A 25325-nucleotide genomic window follows, 5' to 3' on the forward strand; every position below is an offset into this window, starting at 1 on the left:
GTTCAAGGCATCAACAACAAATCATACAAAGAGGCCAATTCTTTTTTTAGCTTGTAGCTCCACAGATACTGTCCATTACATAGCTTTTAAAACTTAGAGATTTTATTGTCACGACAGTCCATCCACAGTCCAATTGGCCTCCTTTAAAAGTGTATATAATAACCAGCAACATGTTGACAGAATGCTACAGTTTACAGAAACGTACCTTTCCTCCTTCATTTGTGTTCGAGAGGAATACAGTAAATTCTCTGTTAAGCGTCAGTGGTCCAGGGGCAGTTTTGGCAGGAAACCCAATCTGTCTCTCACAAGAGAGCCAGAGCACATGCCGCCTATCCTCTTCTTCCTCTCATTAAAACCCTCTGAAGGAGCACTGGCTAGCTCTAGAGTCTAACCCCTTACATACAAAATGAGTCAAATATATAGTTAAAAATAAATATCTGTAACTAGTAATGCATTAGCATACATGCACTGACACAATATGAGTGGCACCGAGGGGACAGCTGTAGCATCTATCTTTGCACTATGGCTTTGTGCAAAGACAAGTAGGTCTTGTTGTCACTGTGAGTAATTATGCTAGCCTTTCCTGAATATGCCTGGGGTACATATGATGGGGAAGTTACGTCACCAAGCTGCTTGAATCTATTACCAGAGAGAGAGCGTTGCGAGAGAAAAAGCTCCTAAGAGATAGTGAGCGCAGGGTGATGAGAACAGCTGCCGAAGTACAAGGTTGGAATTCATAATTCAGGCCTTCGGTGTGTGTTAATGTCAGAGACAAGGCAGCCATGCTGCCTCAGCAGGGCAAACGTGGAGCGATTTAAATGAAAGATGAACAGCAATTACACGGTGCATCGCCTGAGCTATCACTCCACTCCATATCGTTGTTAAAAGTGACTTGAAAACAAGAAGAGGAGATGCTGAGAGGAAAGTCAGTGTTTCCAGAAAGGAGAGTATAGTCAGATGAGAGCAAGAACAGACGAGGGAGATAAAAGCATTGGTGTAAAGCCTGATAGCTCTGTGAGGGCATCAGCCAATAATGACAGCTGCACAAGCAATATAGATAGCAAGATTGAGCATAGATTTAAAAGGAAGTTTGCATATCTTATTTGAACGTCTGCTTATCTGCAAAATTGGCCATGCAGACTGCAGGCTGAGCACTGCAGGCCTGATGCCACAGGAAGTACAATCACTCTTTGTTTTTCAGCAGGGGGAGGAAGGGCGAGGCAACAGAATACTGATCTTCACCACATGTACCGCAGCACAAATTTCTGCACCATTTCAATAAACCCACATAGCAGCTTGTTTGTAATGTATTGTGCAAAAATGAATGCCGATTTCATATGTGCTCTGGCTGTATTCGCCAGTTTTTTCTCTAGAAATGCATTCATCTGCAAATGATTGCTCTGCGCTTTATAACCAGACCATAACAAATGAATAACATGAATAACAAAAAACCAAGAACTCTGAGGTGTGCGATCAAGGTGAGATGTCCTTAAATTGCAAACTACAAACTATCACACTGATCATTGAATGTGGTCAGTATAGGTTTGTTACTGTATAACTATCATTAATTATTATGTACAACTATTATCAGTTTTCATTGCAGATACAATACCTATCAAAGACATCATATAACAAATATCATAACATACCATAACATTCCCTGGTTTTGAAATGAGAAATTAAGTGTAAAAATGTAGAAATCAAAGCAATCCAAATAGATTGATACTCCTTTGTGGTACTGATTTAAGATAAATACCACACAATAGTATTATTTGGTCATTAAATGTGTTTGTAAAAGTGTAATTAATAATTGCAGCTTCTTAAAAACCATTACAACAGGTAATGTTAAAGCAGCACTTGTACATCCCTGAATACATACAGAAATAGCATCAAAATCTTGTTTCAAAGGAAGCGGCAATGTTGCTCAGAACATCTGATTACGTGTGAACAGCAGATGTCTTGGGAGTCCAACAAGACCAAAATGGTGTTACTGCAGCAGGGTGCTGACTGTTAATGTGAGGTGAACCTGATCTTTATTATTCAGTGTTACTTAGTAATATCACTTGTTGTGACGAGCCAAATGAAGCTGGAAGCTAGAGCTGGCAGATGCTCAGTCTGGAGGGTTTTACATGGTGTTACCCCAAATAACTGCAACCGGCAGATGTGTTGGCAGCAGAGAGATTTCACCTGATGCAGAGCATTCCTCCCAAAAACTGATGTAAACAGCCTGACAAGTGACACTAATCTAAACAGCGTCCCCATCCCATCTGAAGGATCTGCTCAGAAATGCAGCGAGGGGCCCAAAACCTGCAGCTTAAATGTCAGAATGTTGTCTTTCAAGGTGGCTTTGGCAGATGTTGCATTTATGGAAAGCCTTGCAGGAGGTTATAATTTGCGAAGTCTTTTTTATTTTATTTTATATTGCAAAGAATAATAGAAAAAAATATGGTTTAATGTGTAAAGGGCAAAGTATGTTTGAAATGTGTGATAAAATGTGCTGACAAATCTTAAAGGGTTGGTACCCCTTAAATTATAAATAAAACATATTTTCTCAGTTCCCTCTAGTGGTATCTGGCCATGGAGACAATCCAAGAACACACTGTCAACAGATTTCATGGCGAGTATTTCTTCAGAAGAAAACAGTGAAAACTGTGAGTAACCAGAACATTGTTGCTGGAAAGAAATTATTCTGTAGAACTTTGAATGCTGTGGGAACAACAAATGTAATGCCACCCACTTTTATTGGGTGAATGCAGAAATCTAAGAGACAAATATCTCAAAACCTGAATAAAGGTAAAGTAATCTCTAGTGGTGTGATTGGCTATATATAACGAGACATACGTTTGTAATTTGCGTTACAAATTGCACTTGGCCACATTGTAATTCCAATAGTATTGCGATTAATTGTGCAGCTCTATTTCTAAGCTAGATACTGTATACTGATACCAGTGTCCTAAAAATGGTACCACCTAAAATAAAAGCGTAATGTGAACAACCATAAACAGAACACATTTTAACAACAGAATCAGGTGTGTTACCTGTAGTTTACAGGCCAGCGTACCATCCACATGCGGTGATATGAGAGCGACGTGACGGAGAAGCAGGTGACCAACGTGAGAGTGTAGAAGGTAGAGACAAACACCTTGCACAGACCCTCATTCCACTCGTAGTTGGAGTGCTGACGGCGCAGTGTTATGACACAGTACATGGTGATGGGGATGGCCATGTTGAGGATGTGCGTGCCCGCCAGCGTGCAGATGAGGAACTCCAGTGGTTTCCACTTTTTCTGCTTGGCACTGACGCTAAGAATGCTCCAAGTGTTGGCCAGGATGGACACGCCTGAGCAAACCAGCCAAGCCAGCGTGTTGGCGTTGATGACGTCATCCTTCATGGTGGTTACCTTATCCACCATGTTGGAGTGGGGCAGGGCGGAGCCTCGGGGGCCGCAAGGAACTGTTGGCAAGAGCAGGTACACACGAGGAGAAGGAGGAGGTGGTGATGGGCAGGAGGGGATGCAGGGCGTCGGGCAAGGCAGGCATCCTATCTGGGTGGGCGTGCACTCTCCATGGGATGGGCACAGCAGGGAAAGGACATGGTAGTGGTTCGAGACAGTGGGATGTAAGAGGGGGAAGATGGAAGAGCCGAGCCAGTTCCCTTACAAGCCTAAGGCTGGAGAGGGGGAGAGAGAAAAGAGAGAGGCACAGGGATCAGAGACAGAGGGAGTGAGGATGTAAAGTAAGACAGAACAGTAATCAATCTGCAGGCCTGCTAATGGTCCCGACTGTACAGTAGGAAACAAATATCAAATAGTGACATAATGAGACCTGACACATAAAAACAAGTCATACTAAGTCATACCTACAGGAGAAGGAGAAAATATCAGAAACAATAAAATGCATTCCTACAGGATTGTCCTGAAATAAATACCATTTTGTGAAGCTTACAGTTAGTGCAAAAACAATTATTTAACTCATCAAGTAATTAATAAAAAATATTAGGTGATAATTACTTTAACAAGTCATTCATCAAGAAAAAAAACCAAAACATCCACTGGTTCCAGCGTCTAAAATGTAAAGATTTTCACTGTAAATTCAATATCTTTTTATTTTTAGTTGTTGTGAGAGGCATTTTTTAATTTTTTATTATATATATAAATATATATATATTATTTTTTTTTTTTATATATATATATATATATATATATAATTTATAGACTAAATAATTAATCCTGACAAAAAATTATCAATTTGTTAATCCTTAAAAGAAAATACTTGTGATTTGCAATCCTATTTTTAGTGTTGCTGTATAGGGCTTCACTGTATTGTAAGGTGTTCCTGTCAGTTTTCCCCACCCCATAACCCCTTTAAAAAAGATGAAATAACAAAACTAAATCTTATACATCGTATTTTGTAAGGAGCCATCGGAAAAACATGCACAGAAAATAGGTTGATAAAGTTTTGCTTCATTTTTTTGGGCCATTTCCAGCATAGCACAGCTCTGGCTAGAGAAGCATTAGAAGAGGATGACTTTGGTTCCCCCACTGTGGAGTGAAAAATGCTTGGCACAGCTGGAGCGTGTTGTCACATTTATTTCCTGTCTTTTGGCTTGTCCAAACACTGATGTGCTGTAGGCAAGACCCCTGAGAGGGGGCACTGGAAATGACAAGAACCACGTCATCATCACCCTGCTCTCACTTCCACTGATCTAATCCTCCTCTCTCACTCTTCCCTCAAATGGCACCCTAAACACGTGTCAGCCAATCAGATTCAGTCCTGTCTTTTATGGTTATGAAGCAGAATAGTTACATGCTCCTTAGGATCTGTGTAACCATATAAATCAGGAGATGGTCCTGTAAACACAACATGTGACTTTACTAGTGTATTTGGCCAGTGTGGGAGAGCCACATTGATTAGGCTCCCCTGTCCAAGCAAAATGTGGTACAGTTTGTTACAAACAGTTTTGTTGGTACGAAAAAGATACTACATCAACACACCTAATGATGGAAATGATGCCAAAATGACATCTGAGAGCCAGCAGTGTCTCGTTCTTGGAAAGCTGAGTAGAACAAAACAAACAGAGGGCAAACCACAATCTGGAGCGACTCTTAAATTCAGCTTGTTTTCAACTTCCAGTAACCCCATGCTTAAGCTGAATCCATCACACTGAAGTAAGGGCCTACACGTGGATTTTCATTATGATCTCCCTGCTGCCAAAACAGGTTGCCAACTCTGTCTAATTAACAAGCTACTCATGGTCCATGTGATTTCTGTTGTTCAATTGGAGTACTGCAGTGTGAATCTCAACAAAAGCAAACACAAAACATAGATTTAAAAAAAAGATAATAACAAAGCAACTATTCCACTAGTGACGATCAAAGAAAACATACGGTGTTAAAAAAGCGTTATCACACCCTCAAAAAAGAAAGAAGAAAAAACACATTAAATCAGGCTGTGATATGAAAAGAATGATTCAAAGCTTTGATCCAGGAATCCCCAGGTGGTTGGGATGGACTGAGCCACAGTCTGTCTGCTGACTGTGGACTGAAGCCTCAGCTGAGTCAAACACAGCAACCGTACCGCACAATCCACCACAGCTTGAACCAAATCCCACCCAAGCCCAACTAAACAGGTGGCATGAGGAAAATAAGGAAAATCAAGTGTACATTTGTGAAGTTGTTTTTGTAGGCAGTGAAAGAACAGTAGGGTTTCTTAAAGGTGGGGTAAGCGATTAAAGTTAATGCGATTCAATCATATAAGAACGTTTTTTTATTATTCTGCAAATATATGCCAGCTTTCCACTCTGTGTGTGTGCTGAAAAAAATTGGTGGCTGTACAGAGCCCTGGCTCTGTAAATGTGAAACAAACATCGTGGCTCACAAAAGTAACTTTTTATTCCAGCCATTCCAGCCAGGATTTGTGTGTCAGGTAACGTTAAATGACTCGCCCACAGACATTCAACTTGCTGTCTATTTTGCAGAAACATGATGTTGTTGTGATGTTAGTAGAAGGAGAATTTCGAGTATTGAGCTGGTGTGCTCACAATGGGAAACCGCCTCGTCCTCTCTGCATGTTAGTTGTGCAGCAGAATCTGTAGCAGCGGTTTGCTAACCCAAAAGGCAACTAGCTATGGTTCGTTCACTATGTTTGCATTACTTGCTGCGTTGTTGTTGGCACTATATCATGGTATTGGATTTCTCCAGAATCGCTTACATCGACTGTAGTAAGGAGTAAAGGTTGATCCCATTTTCAATTAGAACAAACCTCACCGTTATGTAGTGGAGAAGTATTTGTGCGAGTGGATCCCTGCCTCCCTCACCGCCTTTGGTATTATTTAATAAAACATAATTTCACCTTCTCGCATATCTCTCAACCTCTGAATCATAGACAGCTCCTGCCAGCACCTGAGTTTTTCTCTGTCGATTACCCTACCCCTCTTCTCCATCTTCCCCACAGTGCTAATATGCTTTACTGTGTCACCCTGACCCTTTTCTTTTAATGCATGAACTGTATCTCTTCCGTCCAGGTAACTGTTAAGTGAATTTGTGAAATAAATTCACTTAGCTCCTGTGTGTTATTCTCCAGTCACAGAGCCACAGATCTGCTGAAAAAGACATTGAATTCCAACCAAACCTTTCAACACTTTTTCCATTAAACTCCTTTACATCTCCGCACAAATGTGGACACCGGGCATAAACATAATGGCTGCAAGTAGTCATCACGTGACTTGCTGTATGTGAAAGGGGTCGCTCACAGTGATGAACCCACAGAGACTCATCAGGTCCCCTCGACTGTACAGGCTTTATAGCAACTTTGAATTTACTGTTTTGGTCTTCAACATTTCTGTTTTGGGTCACTGTCATCACTCCCATAATGTCAGTGCACTGCTGCAGGCAGCTGTTTTCAGTGATGGAATGTACATTTGCTCTTTACAGGTACTTTTCTTTTTATGCCACTTTCTACTTCTACGCCACCACATTTCAGAGAGAAATATTATACTTTAGTACACCTTTAGTTACGTATCCTACATTTCTATTTTTGCATACAAACCTACAAAGAGCTCATCAAATATTATGTCTATATGTCAAGTACAGCAGAAACGATTGGTCAATTAATCAATTAGTCAACGTGAGTAATGATGATCTAACAATATAACAGGCATTTTTCTGCATGGTAGTACATTTCCTTGATTATATCTACATACTGTAACTTACTTACTTCTTTTACTTTAAAGCCGCTGTGATGAACTTGTAGTGCTTCATTGATTTCAAGCTGAATATGACTGAATCCAACCCAATGGCATTAAGAATAACTATATAGAAATAGCCTATCTACTCACTGATGGTCTTTTTTGCTTATGTAGGTCATATAGATGCATCACAGGAAGCAACAGTATGGTAACAGTACTTTTATTAGACTAAAAGATCTGAATACTTCCTCCCATCACTAAGAAGCCACAATATTGGACTTCACTTACCAAGTAGCCCAAAATTGCTCTGTAACTTTGAATGAATTAATAAATAAATACATTTTATCTGCTGGATATATAAACAGGCAACTGTTTTCTAGCAAATTCAACATCTCAAATGTATGAGGTGCCCCTGGACTTATTTTGAGTCATGTTGAATGCAGTTTTTGAAAGTCACGCGTTATTCTGGAATTGCTCAAAAAATGTCACTTGCAGCCACTGAGACACTAAAAGAGAAGACAATTTAGCAAAATGTGTGCTCCGTTATCATAAGTCATGTTTCAACTCAGGCCCAACATACCAAAACAATTCCCCTTTCTATCAATCCAGCTGTGTTTGTAATTTACCAACGCAGGGAGGGAGCAGCAGAAAAGATACTCTAAGCCCTTCTGCTTGGGTGACTCAGGAGGATCCAGAGGGACAACGGCAGCTTTCAATTAATACAAGAAATTGCAGTAAGGTCTAACAAGGATTTTTACAAGCAACTGCAGCTTTCCCACCTCTGGGAACAGCTGGAGATACTGTGGAGACTTAAAACAATACATGGATAGTATTTTTAACTGGTGATGTCAACTTTGATCCAACTTTTGCCTCCTTCTCATTTTGATCATTCCGGCCTTATTGTAGTAGTCGTTAACATTCACTGCTGCTCTAAATATTCACAAATAAGATGCGTTGAGGGGGATCATGTGCTTCTGTATGTGATGCAAGACTCCACTGACAATTCACAGACGTCTTCTAGATGTCTCTGAGCCTATGGTATGATGTTGATGCAGAGCATGAGCACAAGTCTCCAGCATCTTACCAATTCTGTTTAATCACATTTACGCTTGGTGATATTATTTGTCATTCTGACTAAAATTCAATTAAGCCAGCCTGTCTCCTCTATTAGAACCTAACCACACCAAAACATGCGAGAAAAGTCGATTAAAATGAACCTCATCACTCTGCTGTGCTCCCCTGCTTTTGAAATGATTCTTTCACAGTGTATATTCAGAGCTCAGAAATGGAAATGCAGACACAGTTAACTATGTCTACAATGAGGGTAAACTGAAATACAACCAGAGGTACAGCACCAGCCTCGACTATGAATTAGATTTAGAGAATCTTATTTTATGGTATTAACATCCAATTTTGTTTGAGTATTCCACACTCCACCACATTCCTCTCTTGTATAAGTTGGTTGGAAAAGCAAGAAAACTGGCGAGTGAGAGAAACCTAGTGATACATACTTATCGACATACAAACACTAATTAAACCAACCCTATCCCCAGACACAAACAATGATATTGCAGCATTTGGCAAAACCCTGGATTACATTCAGGGACATTTTTTAAACCTTGCTTTCTATTTCTGTGGGCATGGCAGCTAAGGCATAGTTAAGGTTAGCGAAAAAAAACTAGATAAAGCTAATATGAAGTAAATTTGAAGTTGGACTCGCTACACCACCCTCACCACCACAATCCACCTTACAACATGAAGGCGCACTACTTCATGCATCGGAAGTGAACACTGGTATTTGACATGAATCATTTTCTATAATAAGTCCCAGGGCTTAAAGCCAAACAGCTCATTGTATAATTTATTACAATAGCTGGAGCAGCTTGTAAAAAAAAAGCAACTGAAAAAGAGAACATATTGTAAACACTGGTAGTAACAACTATTTATTGATTTTATTCAGACTCAGTGACACTAAAAAGCACACTGAGTAAAATCTTTGCAATTTGCTCATTATTAACTCTCATTAGTAAACCTTCAAAGAATATGTAGTGCAAATTCTCTGTTGTTAAACCATTTTTTTTTTTTAACTGAATCATAATCAACTGTTCATTTGCATTTTCTCTCCATTTTGTCTTCACATTCTCTTACCATTAGCATATTCTGAGCTGACGTTGCCACAAGAAAAAAATGTCTACTGTAAACTGCCATAAACAACATATGCAACAACTTTCGGAAGTGTGTTAGACATACTATCTGTGTGGAAGTCAGGTTAAATCAATCTACGCTGGTATTTTTCAATGGAAACTGTAAAAGCTGAAAACAATTATGCTTACTTACAGAAATCACTCAAACTAAATTGCAAATTGTCTGGCCACTACTTTATACTTTTATATTTAGTGATAAAAATAAGTTAAAACAACAGTTTTAAGGAAGTATTATTTGCTGTGACAATAGTAAGTATATTAGTAGAATTAATATAAAGAGTGGTATACTTGTTGTCGTAGGAGTATTAGTGGTAGTAACAGGCATAGTAGTGGTAGTAGTTGTCCCCTGGGCCTCCAAGCCAAATCTGTCCTCTACACAGGGGAAATCAGCACTGACAATTACACACATCCTCTCTCTAACATCAAGATATTGAATGAGTGTCACAGATTCATTGAGGTGTTGATACAAGGAAGATCAGGAGGCAGAAATGTGTCATGGTAGCTTTAAATGCATTTTTATAATTATATATTTTGCAATTTGCCTCGCTTACGTGCAATGAGATAAATTGGTCAGTTTAAATTTACAATTATGTTTAAGTTATCTCAGAGTGGCATGATAACAATAAAATAGGTAAATAAACAGTTTGCCATGGCCTAGTGTTTAAGTATGTTATGTTTGTGTGTGTTTCAATACAGATTACTCAGCATTGCTTTTTTTTAAATGTACTACCATAATGTATCTGTCCATGTAAACATAAAGGCTGACAACCTGTTTGTACAGAAGCATTTACAGAAATGCCACCAGCACTGTGTAGGGCTTATCAGAACTGCTGCGTAGGGAACTGTGTTTTTCATCTCCTGGATGACAAACTTATCACTTTGCACATTAGTCACGTTTTGGACTGTTGAAAAAAAGGGACCAAACACTTTTTCACTCTTCATCTCAAACTATAATCAGCTGAGATACATAGAGGAAGAGACAAGTGTGCCTAGACAGATTTTGGCAGGCATAAAGACCGATTTATCTGTTAAAACAAAGGCCAAACTGGATGACAGTGTGTCTGAATGAGATCAAACCAGTAATTACACGGAGACTTGTTCCAAGGAACATGATGATTTTGTGCTCATCAGCACAATGTCGGTCAGTGTGTTGGATTTGGTACGGAGTGAAAGCTGGTATACAAGTATGGTGCTGACCCACATCTCTCAGCTTCAAATTGGCAGGAGCTGGAGTAGATGGAGGGAGTGGACCTCTTTTACAAGCTCCTTGCTGACAGGAGTGATGCATGAGGTCTTATTGCCCAACCAGCCACTCGTCCCTGTAGCTGTCAGAGAGGAAAATACTCTGCCCCTGGAGGCTACACAGCTTCCCCCAGAGCACAGCTTCAGTGTTTAATATTACATCTCTGATGACAGGTTCTTTACTTTGAAAGTCAAGTCACAAGGTATGCTTTTTTCCAGCAGCACCCTGCTTCACATTTACACAGTAACAAACACTCATGCCAGGAAGCTGCCCAGTATAAGTACAGTCCTCTGCAGCTTTGAGGGTTAAGTGCCTTATACAGGAAATGTCAGGGGCAGTCATTTATTTTCCTGTCCCACTTAAAAGCAATTACAAAACCTCTAAAAGGTCTAAAAGTACTACACAGCTGTCTGATTTATAGTTATACAAATTTTGTTTCTTGTCATTAAACATGTTTCCATTTTGTTTACTTATGTTGACCAATCTCTAATATAATTTTATGTTTATGTTTCCAAATCATAGATGTTTGAACGCTGCAGCTAAAGGGGATCCTAATAAGTAATTAAACCTGATCCAGCGATCCGGATTATAGCAGGCAACTGTCACAAACCCACATCTATGTTACTCCTATGCCAAAATGTTGTCATTATTTACCCCCATGATCAGAATATGTAGCCTAATTTAGTATAAGTCACCAAAACTCCTGTCCTGGCATGGTTTTTCAGAGTTTATAGTTTAACCGTCACAATGGCTGCCTTAGTCCTGTTTTGTTTCCCAGTCAGTTTCCAGGTTGTCAATGTTATGTTGTGCTTTTGTGTTCCAACCTCCTCTACCTGCATTTAAACCCTAATCTGTGCCTGCACCTTTTCCCTGCCTCATTCCTGTTAAGCCAGGCTCAGACTACAGGACTTTTTAAATCCTAACTGATTTTGAAATCAGGTTGCATCACACACTTAAGGAGTCACTTCACACATGTTCTTCTCTCTAATCTCAAAGATGCAGACACAACAAGACTTGAAAATAGTGGCACATCAGACACTGCAGGATATTATTAAGATTACCGTGAGGGAGCAACGCACGCTTCACACCTAACAAAAGCAGAAGGCTTAACGAGTGTGAAAGAGAAAATGGCTGGGGAGACGCAGTCAACAGGGGTTGTCTATTCCTCGGTGGTATGTGTGTTGGTGCTGTATGCAAATTTAGTCGATTTAGTGAACCTAGAAATAACATGCACTGTATCAATTCCCATTGACCAATCGATTGACTGAATTAAAAACAAAAGTAAAATTGTTTTTTGGTTGACTACAGCCCCATTAAATTCACTGACACCTATATATCTGGTTGTCTGCTTTTGGGTCCTTTTGCTTGCTGCCTTGTACAAAGGCCCTGACATTAACAACGTTGTTAGAAGCAGTGCAGGTATTTACTGCATTGGGGTGAACCTCAGCCACTTATTACTCATCACCTTCCTACTAAAAACACATCTCCGTCAGTAGCAGTAAGACTACATACATGTTTGTTACTTTATGATTATCATAAAATCTTTTGCTATTGGTTTAATGGAATATTCACAATGTTATCAATGGTATTAAACCAAATTATTGGGGTAAACATTTTCACACATCAGCCTGGAGAAAAGACATTTTGGGCCAAAAAATAAGATAAAAGTCTGTCTGGAGCTGCAAATTATATTTGAGCCTAATAATACTTATTCTTGATGAGATCGAGCATATAAGTAAGCCACCAGTGATGGTGGTGAAAGCAAACAAGTCTGTCCACACACTAATCAATTCTCTATTTTCCTCCAAGACTTAATCTTCTTTGAGATTTGGAATCTATAGCTATCGTAGTTAGGAGGACTCAAGACTAGTAGCCACCGCTAATGAGGTATGATACACATTTTAGTTGATAAAATGTTGAAACATTTGTATTATTTGGTGTGTAATGGCTACACATTTTTACAATTGTGAATCGACTTTAGGCCTATAACACTGACAAATGATAAAATGTTCAAACTGTTTCCAAATAATATTTTGTCATAGCCACAGGGAGCCACTGGACAGGGGCTAAAGAGCCGTATCTGGTCTCAGGCAGATTTCCACTGCCCTAAAGCTATACTCCCTCACAAGATCTTTTTTGTAAAGATAGAAAACATTTACTTTGCAGGCTTTCCATTTGATCTCTGTGTGGTCCAAAGGATCAGCCAGGGAGATGTTTTACCAGAAGCACTCTCCTGGTTTTAAATGAGGTTGTTAAAGGTTATTAAACATGACCTCCTGGTGAGAGGGAATGGCGATTATAAAATAAAACTTTTTTTAAGAAGGAAATGATGATGATGATGATGATGATGATGATGATGATGATGATGATGATGATGAAGGAAGAGGACGCAACATTTTAGATTATTGGAATTATAACACGTATCTCTATTCTCACAATTGATTTTATAATTGTATTATTATACTTCAATAACCTTGCAACTATTCCACCCTATCTTTAATATCTTATCACAGTTGCTGCCAGTTTACACTTGGTGCACAGTGTCACCCATGCGGTGCAGGTGAAGAGCTCCTTCACCCCATGAAGGATTATAATGGCCCTCAGAGGCCAAAACACTATCAATCTTACTCATCTCCAGTGAGCGCTCATTATCTAGTTATCAATGAGAGTCCAGTAGAGGTTCCTCCTTGCGTGACAAATGAACAGCAGGACCAGCTTTAACCCACTGTCCTGTAGAAAGAGATTCCTTTGACAATGAAGGTGATTAACCTATTTAAGACCCAGGAGGCTGATATTAGTGACCTCCCTACGACTGTTGGTTTAGCTTTTTATGAAAGAAATGTTCCTTGAAGCAAGGAAAACTAGATGACAACCCAATAGGGCTTTTTACTGGGTGAGGTTATTTTGTCACAAACAAACAGATAACAGAGTCACGAAAGACAAAATAAATAAAAGTAAAGCAAAAAATGTCTTTCATCGTCTTTTATCACGTATGTCATTTCCACTTGTGGCTGGCTGCCTATTGAGTGACCTCATTACTATTATTAGTAATATCTGTCAGTCTATCTGTCTGTCTGTCTATCTTTTATCATATATGGTTCCATTCAAAATGCACACATAAAAGCCCAGAATGGGCCAACTTCTGTCAATCAATCATGATGATCTTGTTATCTCTGTCGGCCCCATCAAAATATTACAAACATTATTAAGCAGCTAGCCAGTAGTTACCAGCTCAACTTCCAACCAAAAATATGACCTTCTCACCACAGTCACAGTCCCTTAGACCAGGACTGTTTTCATTTACATGACAGTCAGGGGGTTGATGTCCTTGGGGCTGCGATACCTCACTCCATAGGGGCTTGGCTTGGGAACCGGAGTGTGGAGAGGTGCCAGTTCACTTTCTGGGCACTGCCAAGGTACCTTGAGTAACGAACGTTTAACTGCTCACAGTGCGCCACTATGTGGCAGCCCTTCACTCCATCATCTCTCCATATTTGCACATCTGTAAGTGTGATTGTATTTTGGACCTTAGTGTCTAAAGAATCAATTGAATTTGCCCATTGGGAATTAATAAAGTTAATCATCATCTTCTTATTTTCATCCCTTTGTAAGATCAAGCATTGGTAAAGTGGTATTACATTACTGACTCTGCTCCAGAATCAGACTGGATCTCTTTTTGAGCATGTCGCATAGCAACTGCATCAGTCTTGAAGAAAACATTCAGCAGAAAAAAACATAAACTTTGGATCAAACAAACTGATGTTTCCCTTACAAATATAGAAATTAACACCGTCAATTAAGTTTCGATTGTAAAATACTCCTCCAAACCATGCTCAATTGTTAAATCAAGTCCATGTAACTCCAAAAGTATCCCAGTGTGGTAATAATAGGATAATGGAACATTAAATTCCCCTATTTCCCAAGATCCTCAGCAGCAGCTTTACAGTAATGACATCATCTCATCATTAACTGCCGTGATTTTGACAAATTTCTCATCTGCTGATATAAAGTTTGTTACCTTAAAATAAACTGTTTTTACCTACAGAGGGGACCTCTTCCGCCATTACAGTAGCCCAGAACGGACAAACCACACACTGGCTCTAGACAGGGCCTTTCACTTTTTTTTCGCACTACAATCTCCGTAGTTTCACCCAGACGCTTGGTTGAATCACAGGGTTTCAGTTAGTTGCAATCTACAATTTCACTGCTAGATGCCATTCAATCCCACACATTGGACCTTTAATTAACAACATCATTTGCCTCGTTTCTCTACAGTTGAGATCAAATTGAATCAAATGAAATTACTAATACATCCTAATAGTTTTTTTCCAATTTGGGATGTTGAACTGCAGTGTAGGTGGTTCATTTAATACAGGCCAAACAACCCTCATTGAAAGAATACTTCAGCTTTATCTTTAACAACAGTCAGACTATTAATGGCCTGTCTGCTCTTCCAAACATTCATCTGTTGCATGATGGAAAATAAAAGCTGCTCAAATCCATTTTCCCAGAGCTGTAGCACAGTCTGCATCACCATTTTGCTCAAACCTATTTGGAGTAACACAAGGCCAAAGTTCAGTTTGCAGCTGGTATATTTTCAAGCACGAATGAATGAACATTGTCTTGGAAGCACAGTTTATTTGAGTAGGATGACACAATCTCTATGAGAGACGACAACTTACATTTCATATTCTGTATAATGATCTTCCTGCAGTGAGTAACTCTCTTTAGTTGCTGTCATTGTAAAGTATCCACTTACAGAATATGATCCCAGACAGCAAATATGCACTAGCACACATACTCAAGAACTGAAACAACAACAACATGTTGTGAGCGAATGCCCCTTCCGTTTAATCCCAGCATTTCACTAATGCACAGCAGGGAGGTAGAGTAAGCTGGCAGCCTGCTCTCCAACCAGAGGACCTACATTCAAGCCCCTAGTGTCAGATCTGCTCCACTGAAGTCTGAAAATCGAGCCAGTGAAACACTATCAGCTCCAGTCATCAGATAATAATCAGGTTATGACCTTGACCTCTGACATTTGTGTCGAAAGAGGTAAGCTAAGACAATTTCTCTACTGAATCAGTATCTTCCTGCTGGAGGTTGTACATCAAACCAGCAAACGATTGAATGTCCCCCCAATCAATGTCCTAGAAGGGTGAACACTATTGAAACTCAATATGGAATAGGCTCCCTGGCACCCAGCAGTAGTAGAGGAAGTATTCAGAATAATAATACTACTACTTCTACTACTACAGTACTAATCGTAAAAAATACTCTGTTACAACTAAAAGTCCTGCATTGAAAATGTAAATTTAAGTAAAAGAACTGAATCAAAATCACAAATGTGTGAGTGTACATATAGCATACCTAATGATATACTATACATTTACTATTATGTTAGATTATCACTCAAGGATTAATGTTAAAGCAGCATTTTTCTCTTGGAGCTGGTTGAGGTGGAGGTCATTTTTAGCTTTTTTATACGGGGTAACTATTTTCATGTTGGATCAATCTGCTGGTTATTTTCTTGATCAATTAATCGATTCTATATTATAGTCACAGTTAAACCGATGAAACCATGAAAAGTTTGGCTTGTTTAATCAACGGTTATCTAAACAGTTGCTGATTATGTTTTTGATAATTGATATATTTTTGGTAGCTACATTTTTTACAAAGCATGTTCTTCATATTTTTGTATGTAAAATCTTTGTAAAGTAACTAGAAACTATAGACAACAAATAAATGTAATGGAGTAGAAGTTAAATGGAAGTACCTCAAATTTAGACTTAAGTACATTACATGAGTGAATGTACTTAGTTACTTTTCACCAAGTGGCACCAAGTATGAAAAACTCAAGTACAGAAAGCAACAAATGTTAAGTCAGTCTTTATTTTACTCATTCTTGAATCCGACGTGTTTATATCCTGTAAAGTAAGGTATCAAGAGAAGTATTGTTTTACTATAAATTTCTTTTATCAAATTTATTTTCTGGCAGCAGTTTAAAGACATTTTAAAACATTAGCCCATTATTTTACAATGGGAAAGTGAGCATCACTTAGTCAATAATGAATCAGGTGTGATTAGGATATTATGTCAGAGCCTCTTCTGAGCAGAATTGGTATAAGGCTACAAACACTGGTGAAGCATGACTTTTAATATATCAAACAGCATTATAATAAGCATCACTAATTAAATACCCATCAAATAAAATCAATAGTATTATGCTCTGAGGCACTTTATCCATGGCAGGAGTCATAACAATAAATAGGAAATCAAAAACTCCAGCACTAATTGGCTTTCACAGTGCAGTAAAATGGAGTCTGTTGTGTTTCTCAATGGGTATTTGCTTCCAGAGGTAAAACATCTAAAACCTATACTGCAGCTGATTAAAGCAACTTACAAATCAGTTGTAATTTTCTGGTCTATTGAAAAGCTGAGCAAGTTTAGACTCACTTGCTTTAGCCGTAGAAAGCGTGTATTATTTTGTTGGCCCTGTGAGGATGCATTAACAAACTACTATGGCAGTCAAGCTGGCATATTTTCTTAAATAGTGTATGCAGTCATTAGAAAACAGCAAGCTTCCAGCACTGATGTCATACTGTCTGTCATACTACTGTGATTTCCATGATTGCCTCTCTGCACTCGATTTTCCAGTAACACAAAGCTGCAGTAAATACCTAAGATAACTAGCCATATCAGCGCAATCAGTGCCAATAGGATGCCACACATTTACTAATAAGGTGCAAGGTATTAAAAGTTCACAAATCAGAATCCAACATGCTGTTTGATGTTCCTGAGGCAAACTGTGAGCACTTTTCTTAGCTGAGCGACCAGCTTGTCAAATGACTAAGTATTTGAATTTTCCATCACAAATGTAACCCTAGAGGCTCGCTTCCTGTTTATGTTAAGCTACCTCCAGCTATGACTGTAGCTGGATCACTGGGCACCATATGGCACAGGGTTTAGAGTTTGTTTTGGAAAAAAGGCATGCAGTTTAAGTGAATGAAGGTGGTCGAATAAGAGCATTAAAATTGATAATTAAATTAAAACCTGTGCAAAGGACTTAAACGTTCTAGAGGTGATTATAATTTTAAAATACTCAAATATGTCATTGTCAATAATACAATGTTGTCTAAGGGAAGACGGACTCTGGTCAATGTGTTGTGTGTGAGCGAAAAATAGAATAGTGTGAAGACGGGCTAACACGGTCACAAAATGACAGAGCCAAACGTGTGACAAACAAAATGTCACATATGCCCAGTGAAACACTGAGATCTGTTGTGAGGCTTCATGGTGTAGCAGCAACTGTCACATGTAGGCTACAGCACTTTCTCTGAGCAGTGAATGTGGTTATTGGCTTGCACAGCCACTTCCTGACCTGTGACTGCATGTAATCCACTCTCTCGTTTATTTCTACTGTGACTTCTCTAGTGGGAAACATTTAAATATATATGAAAGAATGCGAAGATCGACTGACGGCTCACTTTCTGTGCTTTGTTATTAGAGGACCACTGTTGAGGATTTAGTGGCATCTAGCTGTGTAGTTGCAGTTTGCAACTCTTTCGCTTCACCCTGCCTTTCTAAGCAAAAGGGAGAAACTACAGTGGGAGCAAGACATTAGCAAAACGCGAGAAAAACGTGAACATCCCTATCTAGAGTATCTAGATCCAGTGTTTGGTGTGTCCGTTCTGGCCTACTAAACAAACATGGCAGTTCAACATGGCGGCCTACAAGTAAAATGACCTATGGCATCTGTAGATAAAAACAGCTCATTCTAAAGGTAACATTTCTTATTTTCAGGTGATTATACACTAATGAAAACATACCTATGAATATTATATTCCATTTCTGCCGATAGATCCTCCCAAATGCTACACATTGGACCTTTAACATGGGCTACATGAAAAAACAAGAATGCTGTTGACGAGCGCGCGTATAACACCCATAATATATGAATAAACTCCCATATTTAAAGCACTTTCTCTGAACCAATCACTTTATTGGTTGGAACTGAACGGGTAAAGCATTTGGCCTATAGGCTGGGAGTTGTAAATGTCCTAATCTTTGTCAGTTATGGTTGGATATGTCCACCATTACTGTGACCATTACTGTAATGGCAGGTGTCAACATCTGGCTTATACTCAGCCTCATTTTAAAGTTGAATATCAGCCAATCACATGCACATTTTAACATTCCCTATTAAATGATCTGATTATCTGCAGCAGCTATAAAGAAACGAAAAGGAAGACATAAAGTTGCACTGATAAAACAAAAGTGGAGGTGTGAAGATTTGCTAAAATTATGCTGAACACGTTGCAGAAATTTGGCTGCATAAGTTTGCATGTCCCTCTTGTACTGTATGTGTGTCAAGCTTTGGGACTGCAGGACACTCAATATTCTTATGTCACAAACTGCCTGTAATCAATACAAGTACACTATCTGGGTTATTTGTTACTGGTTGTTTTGTCACTGGTGTGTTTTTCTTCCGATCACCAACAGAGTGCTAACTCAGTGTCTAATCTTGGTCATTTTCAGCTCTGTGTAATTACCATTCTTAATCCTGCAACACATGATGTAATGTAAAAGACGATCCTCACTCAGATAAATTACTGTATAGCAAACAGTGTGTAATGTTTGTAATTCAATCTTTTTAATCAGCACACTTCCTCACTCGCATTTGTCTCGCGTGTATTTTGATATTAATGATCCTCAACAGGAATGTGACATTGTAATTCAGACATGTACTTTTCCCTCTCATCAGCTGCTCGTGCGGCAGGACACCACCTGTTTGGACGAAGCCTTTTGTTGTTGTTTCCTTGTCACAGGTGAGTCCGACACTGAATGACAGTCAGCTGGGAGTCTTTATCTTACCTTTCGCGGCACGTTTGGGCTCCTAGCGGCTCATTGTTCCGGGGCACTGAATGAAAACACTCCTCTGGTTGAGTCACATCAGTTCGGCTCTGTTAAAGTGTCTCCCCGGCAGCGTTTACATCCCCAAACTGAACAGCGTCAGGAGGCTCGACGGCGTCAAGTTAAAGGAGTGACCTGCGAAATGAAGGATGAGCCCTGAAACACCACATCACCACAGCTGTACTCCTCTTGTATCTTGTTGCCCTCTTTGACTCATGGACTGGGAGGAGGAGGAGGAGGAGAGGAGAGGAGGAGGAGGAGGGGGGAGAAAAGAAAAAAAAAGACAAATATCGACGAGTTTGGATTCAAAAAAGAAAAATGTCAGCGTCGTCACCGAGGAGCGGGCGGTCGCGCGACAGCACGGGCGCTAAAAGAGCGGGTAAATTTTAGGCAAAAGACCAATTTCTTCTTGTTCTCGTGCTCCGACGCTGGCGAGGCGAGCGACAGGATGAGGCATGACTGCTGCGCGCTCCCGACAGCACAGGCTCGTTCGCGGGTCAGACGCTCCGTGGCCGTGGGAGTGAACCGCAATAAGAAATAATTCATGGAAAAGAGGTCGGCATTTCTGACGGAGCGAGAACCGCTCTTGCATGTTGCACATTTGCTTTGAATATATACATATATAAGCATTCCCGCAGCCTCTGAATGAACATTCAGGCATCGCCTACTTTTCATTAAAGGTCTAATTTGAATGAGTTGGTTTTAAGCTGACTTCATTAGGAGAATAAGAGATGGCTTTAACAGCCTATTGCAGCTAGCTATAAGTCTCTACATTGGACTGAATCTAATTCGCCATAGCGTTCGGGTTTCATTATCCAAACATTTTTAAAGCACTGCTGGCATTGAACCTCCCCTTTGTATCAATCACATTAATGCATGTTATTTTCTCATGTTATTCATGCTCCTTTAAATGGGGCCTTTTTCATTGACATTATACGACTTGTTATGTAAGACTCCTTCCCTGGATGATTCTGTAAGAGCGGCTTTCCTCCCTCGGGGCTTAGATTGTACCCAGTGAGAAAACTAATAGGCCCTATACGTGAGAGGAGAAACACAGAGACGTCCCTGGTGCCTTTTTTTTTTTTTTTTTTTTGCCACCATTATGAGGATTATTTTCATTTATTTGTTGGACGGTGTGATGATCTGCTTCCCATTCATTAAAATAGTTACACGCACACTGCACCTGAGCTGCCCATGCAGTACACAGTCAGGCTGTTCAGGACTGAAGTTCCTTAAAAAGAAAAGCTCCTCCAGATGCGGAGGCGAGGTAGGAAATGTCCCCTGAGCTTCACAGCTGATCCAGTCAATACTTACCTAAAGCCACACTGCAGCCTCAAGGTTTACATTCTTATTATTCAAAGCACGCAATGGGACTGCAACAGGAACAACACAGTCTGTCTAAAAAAGATGCTGGTTTGTCCTGTTAGCCCACATTAATTGCATATATTCAAGGGCCAGATTTGTTTTTTAAAGTTGGTACAAAACCACAGTCAGAGTTGCACTGCGGAGAACTTGTTTAAAGATCCTTGTCTCCTCAGAGCAAAACATGAACACCAGAGGACAAGGAGCTTGTTTCATATGTTACTAGAATGTAAAATGAAATTCTTCAGCCTGTCAAGAATTATAAGAAGTACAGTATCTGCTACCAGTTAGGGACTTTAAAGCTATAAATGCCATCATTTTTACCAACATGGGTCTTTTTCCATTGTTAGATTCAGTTAACTTCACTGGTGAGATTAACAGCCACACAAACTTTTGCAGGTTTTAAAAAGTCAATAGTTTAATCCCGTTTTCTAAACCGTATTTTCCATATTTGTTAGACAAATGCCCGTTACTGTGGACAGAAAGCCAGAACTGATTTCGCTGCCTCACCTTCAAGCAGAACATTAAAGTTGCCTGTGCTGCCAAATGCTTGTATATCTTCTATAAAACATCCTGATTTAACTTTGACCTCCTGCCTTTACACTCAATGATGCTTGCCTAATTTGACTTCATTGTAGAGCTGTGTCTAATGATGTCTCTGTGTGCCCTGATCTCAGCAATGAAACTGAAAATGGTGGCCATTTAAACATGACGCAGGTTATAAAAAGTTTTCCTCCCGTTCAATTTTCAACTGACACAACATATGGTCTTCATGTTTTATTTCATAAGGACCCAGTTTGATTACACAGATACAAGTTACACAGTTACCCTTATTTTTGTTAGGGTTTCTTAAAAATTCAAAGCTGAGGAAAAGATCCTTTTGATGCAACACAACTTGAGAGGATGAAAAGATTAAAGGACTGAGTGTGCAAGGGAAAGAGAACAAAAGATGGAGAGGTTTTGAAGGCAAATTAGTACAAAGTTTCCTCTCACAATGGGCAGATTCATATTTTTTTAGCAACTTTAAAGCAAATGACACAATTTGATTCACAGACCTGTCCAAAACCCTCATTTCAGTGAACAGCAGTGTTACATTTGAATGCGTATGACTCTGCAGGAGCCGGCACTAATCTACCTTTATCTCAGAGACTCTTTCAGATGTTCATTATTAAGTCGTCAGGCTAAAGTGAGTCAGGACTAAATCGGTCAGAGGGTGCATGAATTAGCAATCCATTTACAGAATTACAATGGGCATCAAATAATTCTGGTCTCCTACACTTAACGAATGGCCTGCAGAAAACAAATCAAACATATTTCTGGTGATAGTTTAAATAATTTTAAACCAAGCTTGTGTAACAAAAATGAGCAGATATCCTTTCTTGGATGTGATGGTGTATAGATAAAGACGGGCAGTAGTTGTAGCCTGTTACGGGGTGCTTTGTTTTGTACTTTAGACTTAAATAAGTCCATCATTAGAACTGAACATGGCAGGAGAGTTTTGTTAAAAGAATCAGACTGTCCATCTCTAGCCTCTCCTGTGTGATGCTAGGTGACCTGGAAGTAAAAAGCAACAGAAGGCATTCCCGCCCACTGGCTCCGCTGGCACCGGGCTGCCCCCACTCTTACCGTCAGCTCTACAATCACACACCACATCCACACACACACACACACACACACACACACACACACACACACACACACCATACAAACACAAGCACAGACACAGCAGCTCTTTAATAGTTAACACTGTTTTGAATGTCTGTGCTCTAATCTACTTTTCCCATGTCCTCTCAGCATTGCCACCTCTCTGTGTGGACGAGTTTGTGTGCCTTACAGTCAGACGTAGCCTAATTTAGTAGTACTCCCAGTGAGGTCCCCTGTGGCTGAAAGAAAGGGAGGTTCCAGGCCAGACAAAGTACTGCCCATCTCGTACTCCTCTGCAAGGAAAGCCCTGCTGGCTCCAAGCCCAGATAACAGACGAGGGTAGGACTTGTATCTCTTCTCTGTGAAGGTGTTCCAGGAAGCACAAACAATGTTTACCAAAAAAAGGGAACAGTGAGTTGCTTAACCGTTTTCTGTGTGAGGACGATGTCTTTGAGCATCTGCAACTTCGGCTGACATACTTAACAGAAGCGATGCCTCATACAAATATTGGCAGACTTATTTTCACGAGTGACCTTGAAGTATAATGTGGAACACGGTTCAGGTTTCTGTTTCTCATCTCGTGTGTGGAAGTGAAGACCCTGCTGTCAGAAAATGACTGACGATGGAGACGAGGAGAAAATGCAAAGCGGGTCACTTGGTAATGAAAGCCGAGAGTTTTCTCAACACCGCCTCGCTTTATCGTTTATCCTTCATTCAGAGTCCTTAATGGTTTTTCTCCTGCACCAGAGGATCATTCATCTTCTAAGTAGCCTTGTCAGTCTCTCTACTCTGGGATACAGCAGTGAGAGGGCGGCTAGTCCCCTAATTTAGATGCGAAGACATGAGAGGAAATTTGCGATCAGCTTTTTGCCTTTATTTCATTATTCTGTGATGGGGGAGAAGCAGTTTTTATGTGCAGCTTCCTCTTCCTTAAGTGTATTGAATATATACTACAGCAGTTCATGGGTGGCACGCACAAAGATTATTTACATGTGAGACTTTAATTAAGCAATTGAAAGCAAATTTCAACATACTGTATCTCTTGCTACCTGGAAGATAAACATCTATTTCTGATAATGTCATCTCTTCCATTTCCATCCATTCCAAGTCTGTTCTTCCACATAAGTAACCATGGTTACCATATTGTGTCTCTACGTATAAAAGCCAGCTGCTACCAACTGAAATGGCCGTAGACAGTAATGAACATTGTAGTGAATGATGAGAAATTATATCATGTCTGAATGTTTTCAGAGCAGTAACAGACGACACAGACACACACGCCTCTCCCGATGATGTACATTAGGCAGATGCTTTTCAATAAGCAAATCTTTACCAGAAGTCTTCTCTTGCCATCTGAGATGGATCCTGTGTTTTCCCTCCTCTCTCTCCCTGTGCTCTCCTTCTCCCACAAGATGCCTCGACTTCACTGGGGTTAAAAATAGATATATCCCCCCGGTGCAGCTTGAGCCTAACTTTATTTTCATGGGGGAAATGAAAAGCACACATACTGGAGGGACAGAGGGAAAAACAATAACCTTCAAGATCCAATGACAAATCAGTTCCCGTCTGTGTCAGAGAACATACAAGGAGGAGCAAAGGTCCAAACAAAAAAGCATTTTACTGAGGTTTAGACATGTGTGGCTCTCTGTTCTGCATAGAGTTCGCTCACTGGGCTTTAATCTTTTCATTTCACTTTGGTTTTGATCTCAAATTAGTCCTTGCAATCTGTTGCACAGGATGGAGCCTACCTACTCCTCCTGACAAATCAGATTCACGTCTAAGAGTGTTGTCAATACTGTTACTGTGCTGTGTCTGTATCTGTGTAAATTCTGCCATATACTGCATACTGACATTATTTTGGTAGTCTCCACCACATGTTTTTTTAATTTTATTTACAAATATATATTTTCTCTCACCCCATGAGGCTTTATTGACAAAAGGGTCAATTTCCAACACTGCTGTCAACTGGCAGCCTTTGAAAGGCTTTTGGAAGCTTCAGACATTGTTCCTTTGTCTGTTTTGCTGTTATTTTGTGTAATGGTACTGTTTACTTTATGTGTGTTTGCATGTTAATTTTTAAAAGAAATGTGCAAATAAAATATTGGGGAAAAAAGAGTGATCTCAATACCCAAATGGAAAACCAATGCTGCTAAATATTTGAACAGGAGTTTTTATGACTGGTTAATAATCACAGCCTTTTCAGTCCCGGCTTGCCCATATGGATATTGATTTCTCGCTGGCTGCGGCTGACCCCGATTCATCTTTCTGATCTTTCTCTGTGCACACATGCACAAACCCAGGAGATATGTAAAGAGAAAGATCCCCACACTGGCACATTTCTTTCCAGTTCTGGTATCTACGAGGCCTCACATCGCATCTGGACACAAAGAGAGTGAGACGGTGAGAAGACTGGTGGAGACATAGGGAGAAATGGAGCGAATGAGAGGAAGAAGAGGGTGACATTGCAAGAGAACGGAGATGGATGAGGACATGGCGGTAAGCGGGAGAGGGAAAGGAGAGCACGGTGAGGCAGAGCAAACGCTGGAGTCAGAGTGTGACAGACAGGCAGAGGAGGAGGAGAGAGGAAGGGAGGGGGAAGGGCGGGCGTGGGAGAGATGCGAGTTGAGTCAAAGCCCCCGAGCTCCCCTGATTTCTCTGTGAAAGACACAGTGCTGAAAAGATAGATAGCGTGTGCCCTCTCTGCCAAGGCATGCCCAAGACAATGACATCATCATCATCAAAACTAGCAAGGACACGAGGCGAGAGCCCCAGAC

General features: G+C 40.0%; 1 protein-coding gene across 3 annotated transcripts in view; it reads right to left on the reverse strand.

Moving 5' to 3' along the window:
* LOC127377312 (probable G-protein coupled receptor 153) overlaps window positions 1–20044 on the reverse strand; it is a 36455-nt gene extending 16411 nt beyond the window's left edge. For 2 of the 3 annotated variants that reach the window (XM_051425060.1, XM_051425061.1), the window contains exons 1-2: window positions 19507–20044; window positions 3039–3669 (exon numbers count right to left, since the gene is read on the reverse strand). In XM_051425060.1, the coding sequence (XP_051281020.1) occupies window positions 3039–3412 (374 nt within the window). In that variant the 5' untranslated portion in view covers window positions 3413–3669; window positions 19507–20044. The remainder of the gene's footprint in view (window positions 1–3038; window positions 3670–19506) is intronic. The other variant, XM_051425062.1, reaches the window with a different exon arrangement.
* Between the last annotated feature and the right edge of the window lie 5281 nt (window positions 20045–25325).

This window comes from Dicentrarchus labrax, unplaced genomic scaffold (genome assembly GCF_905237075.1).
Source record: "Dicentrarchus labrax unplaced genomic scaffold, dlabrax2021, whole genome shotgun sequence".
Classification (NCBI taxonomy): domain Eukaryota; kingdom Metazoa; phylum Chordata; class Actinopteri; family Moronidae; genus Dicentrarchus; species Dicentrarchus labrax.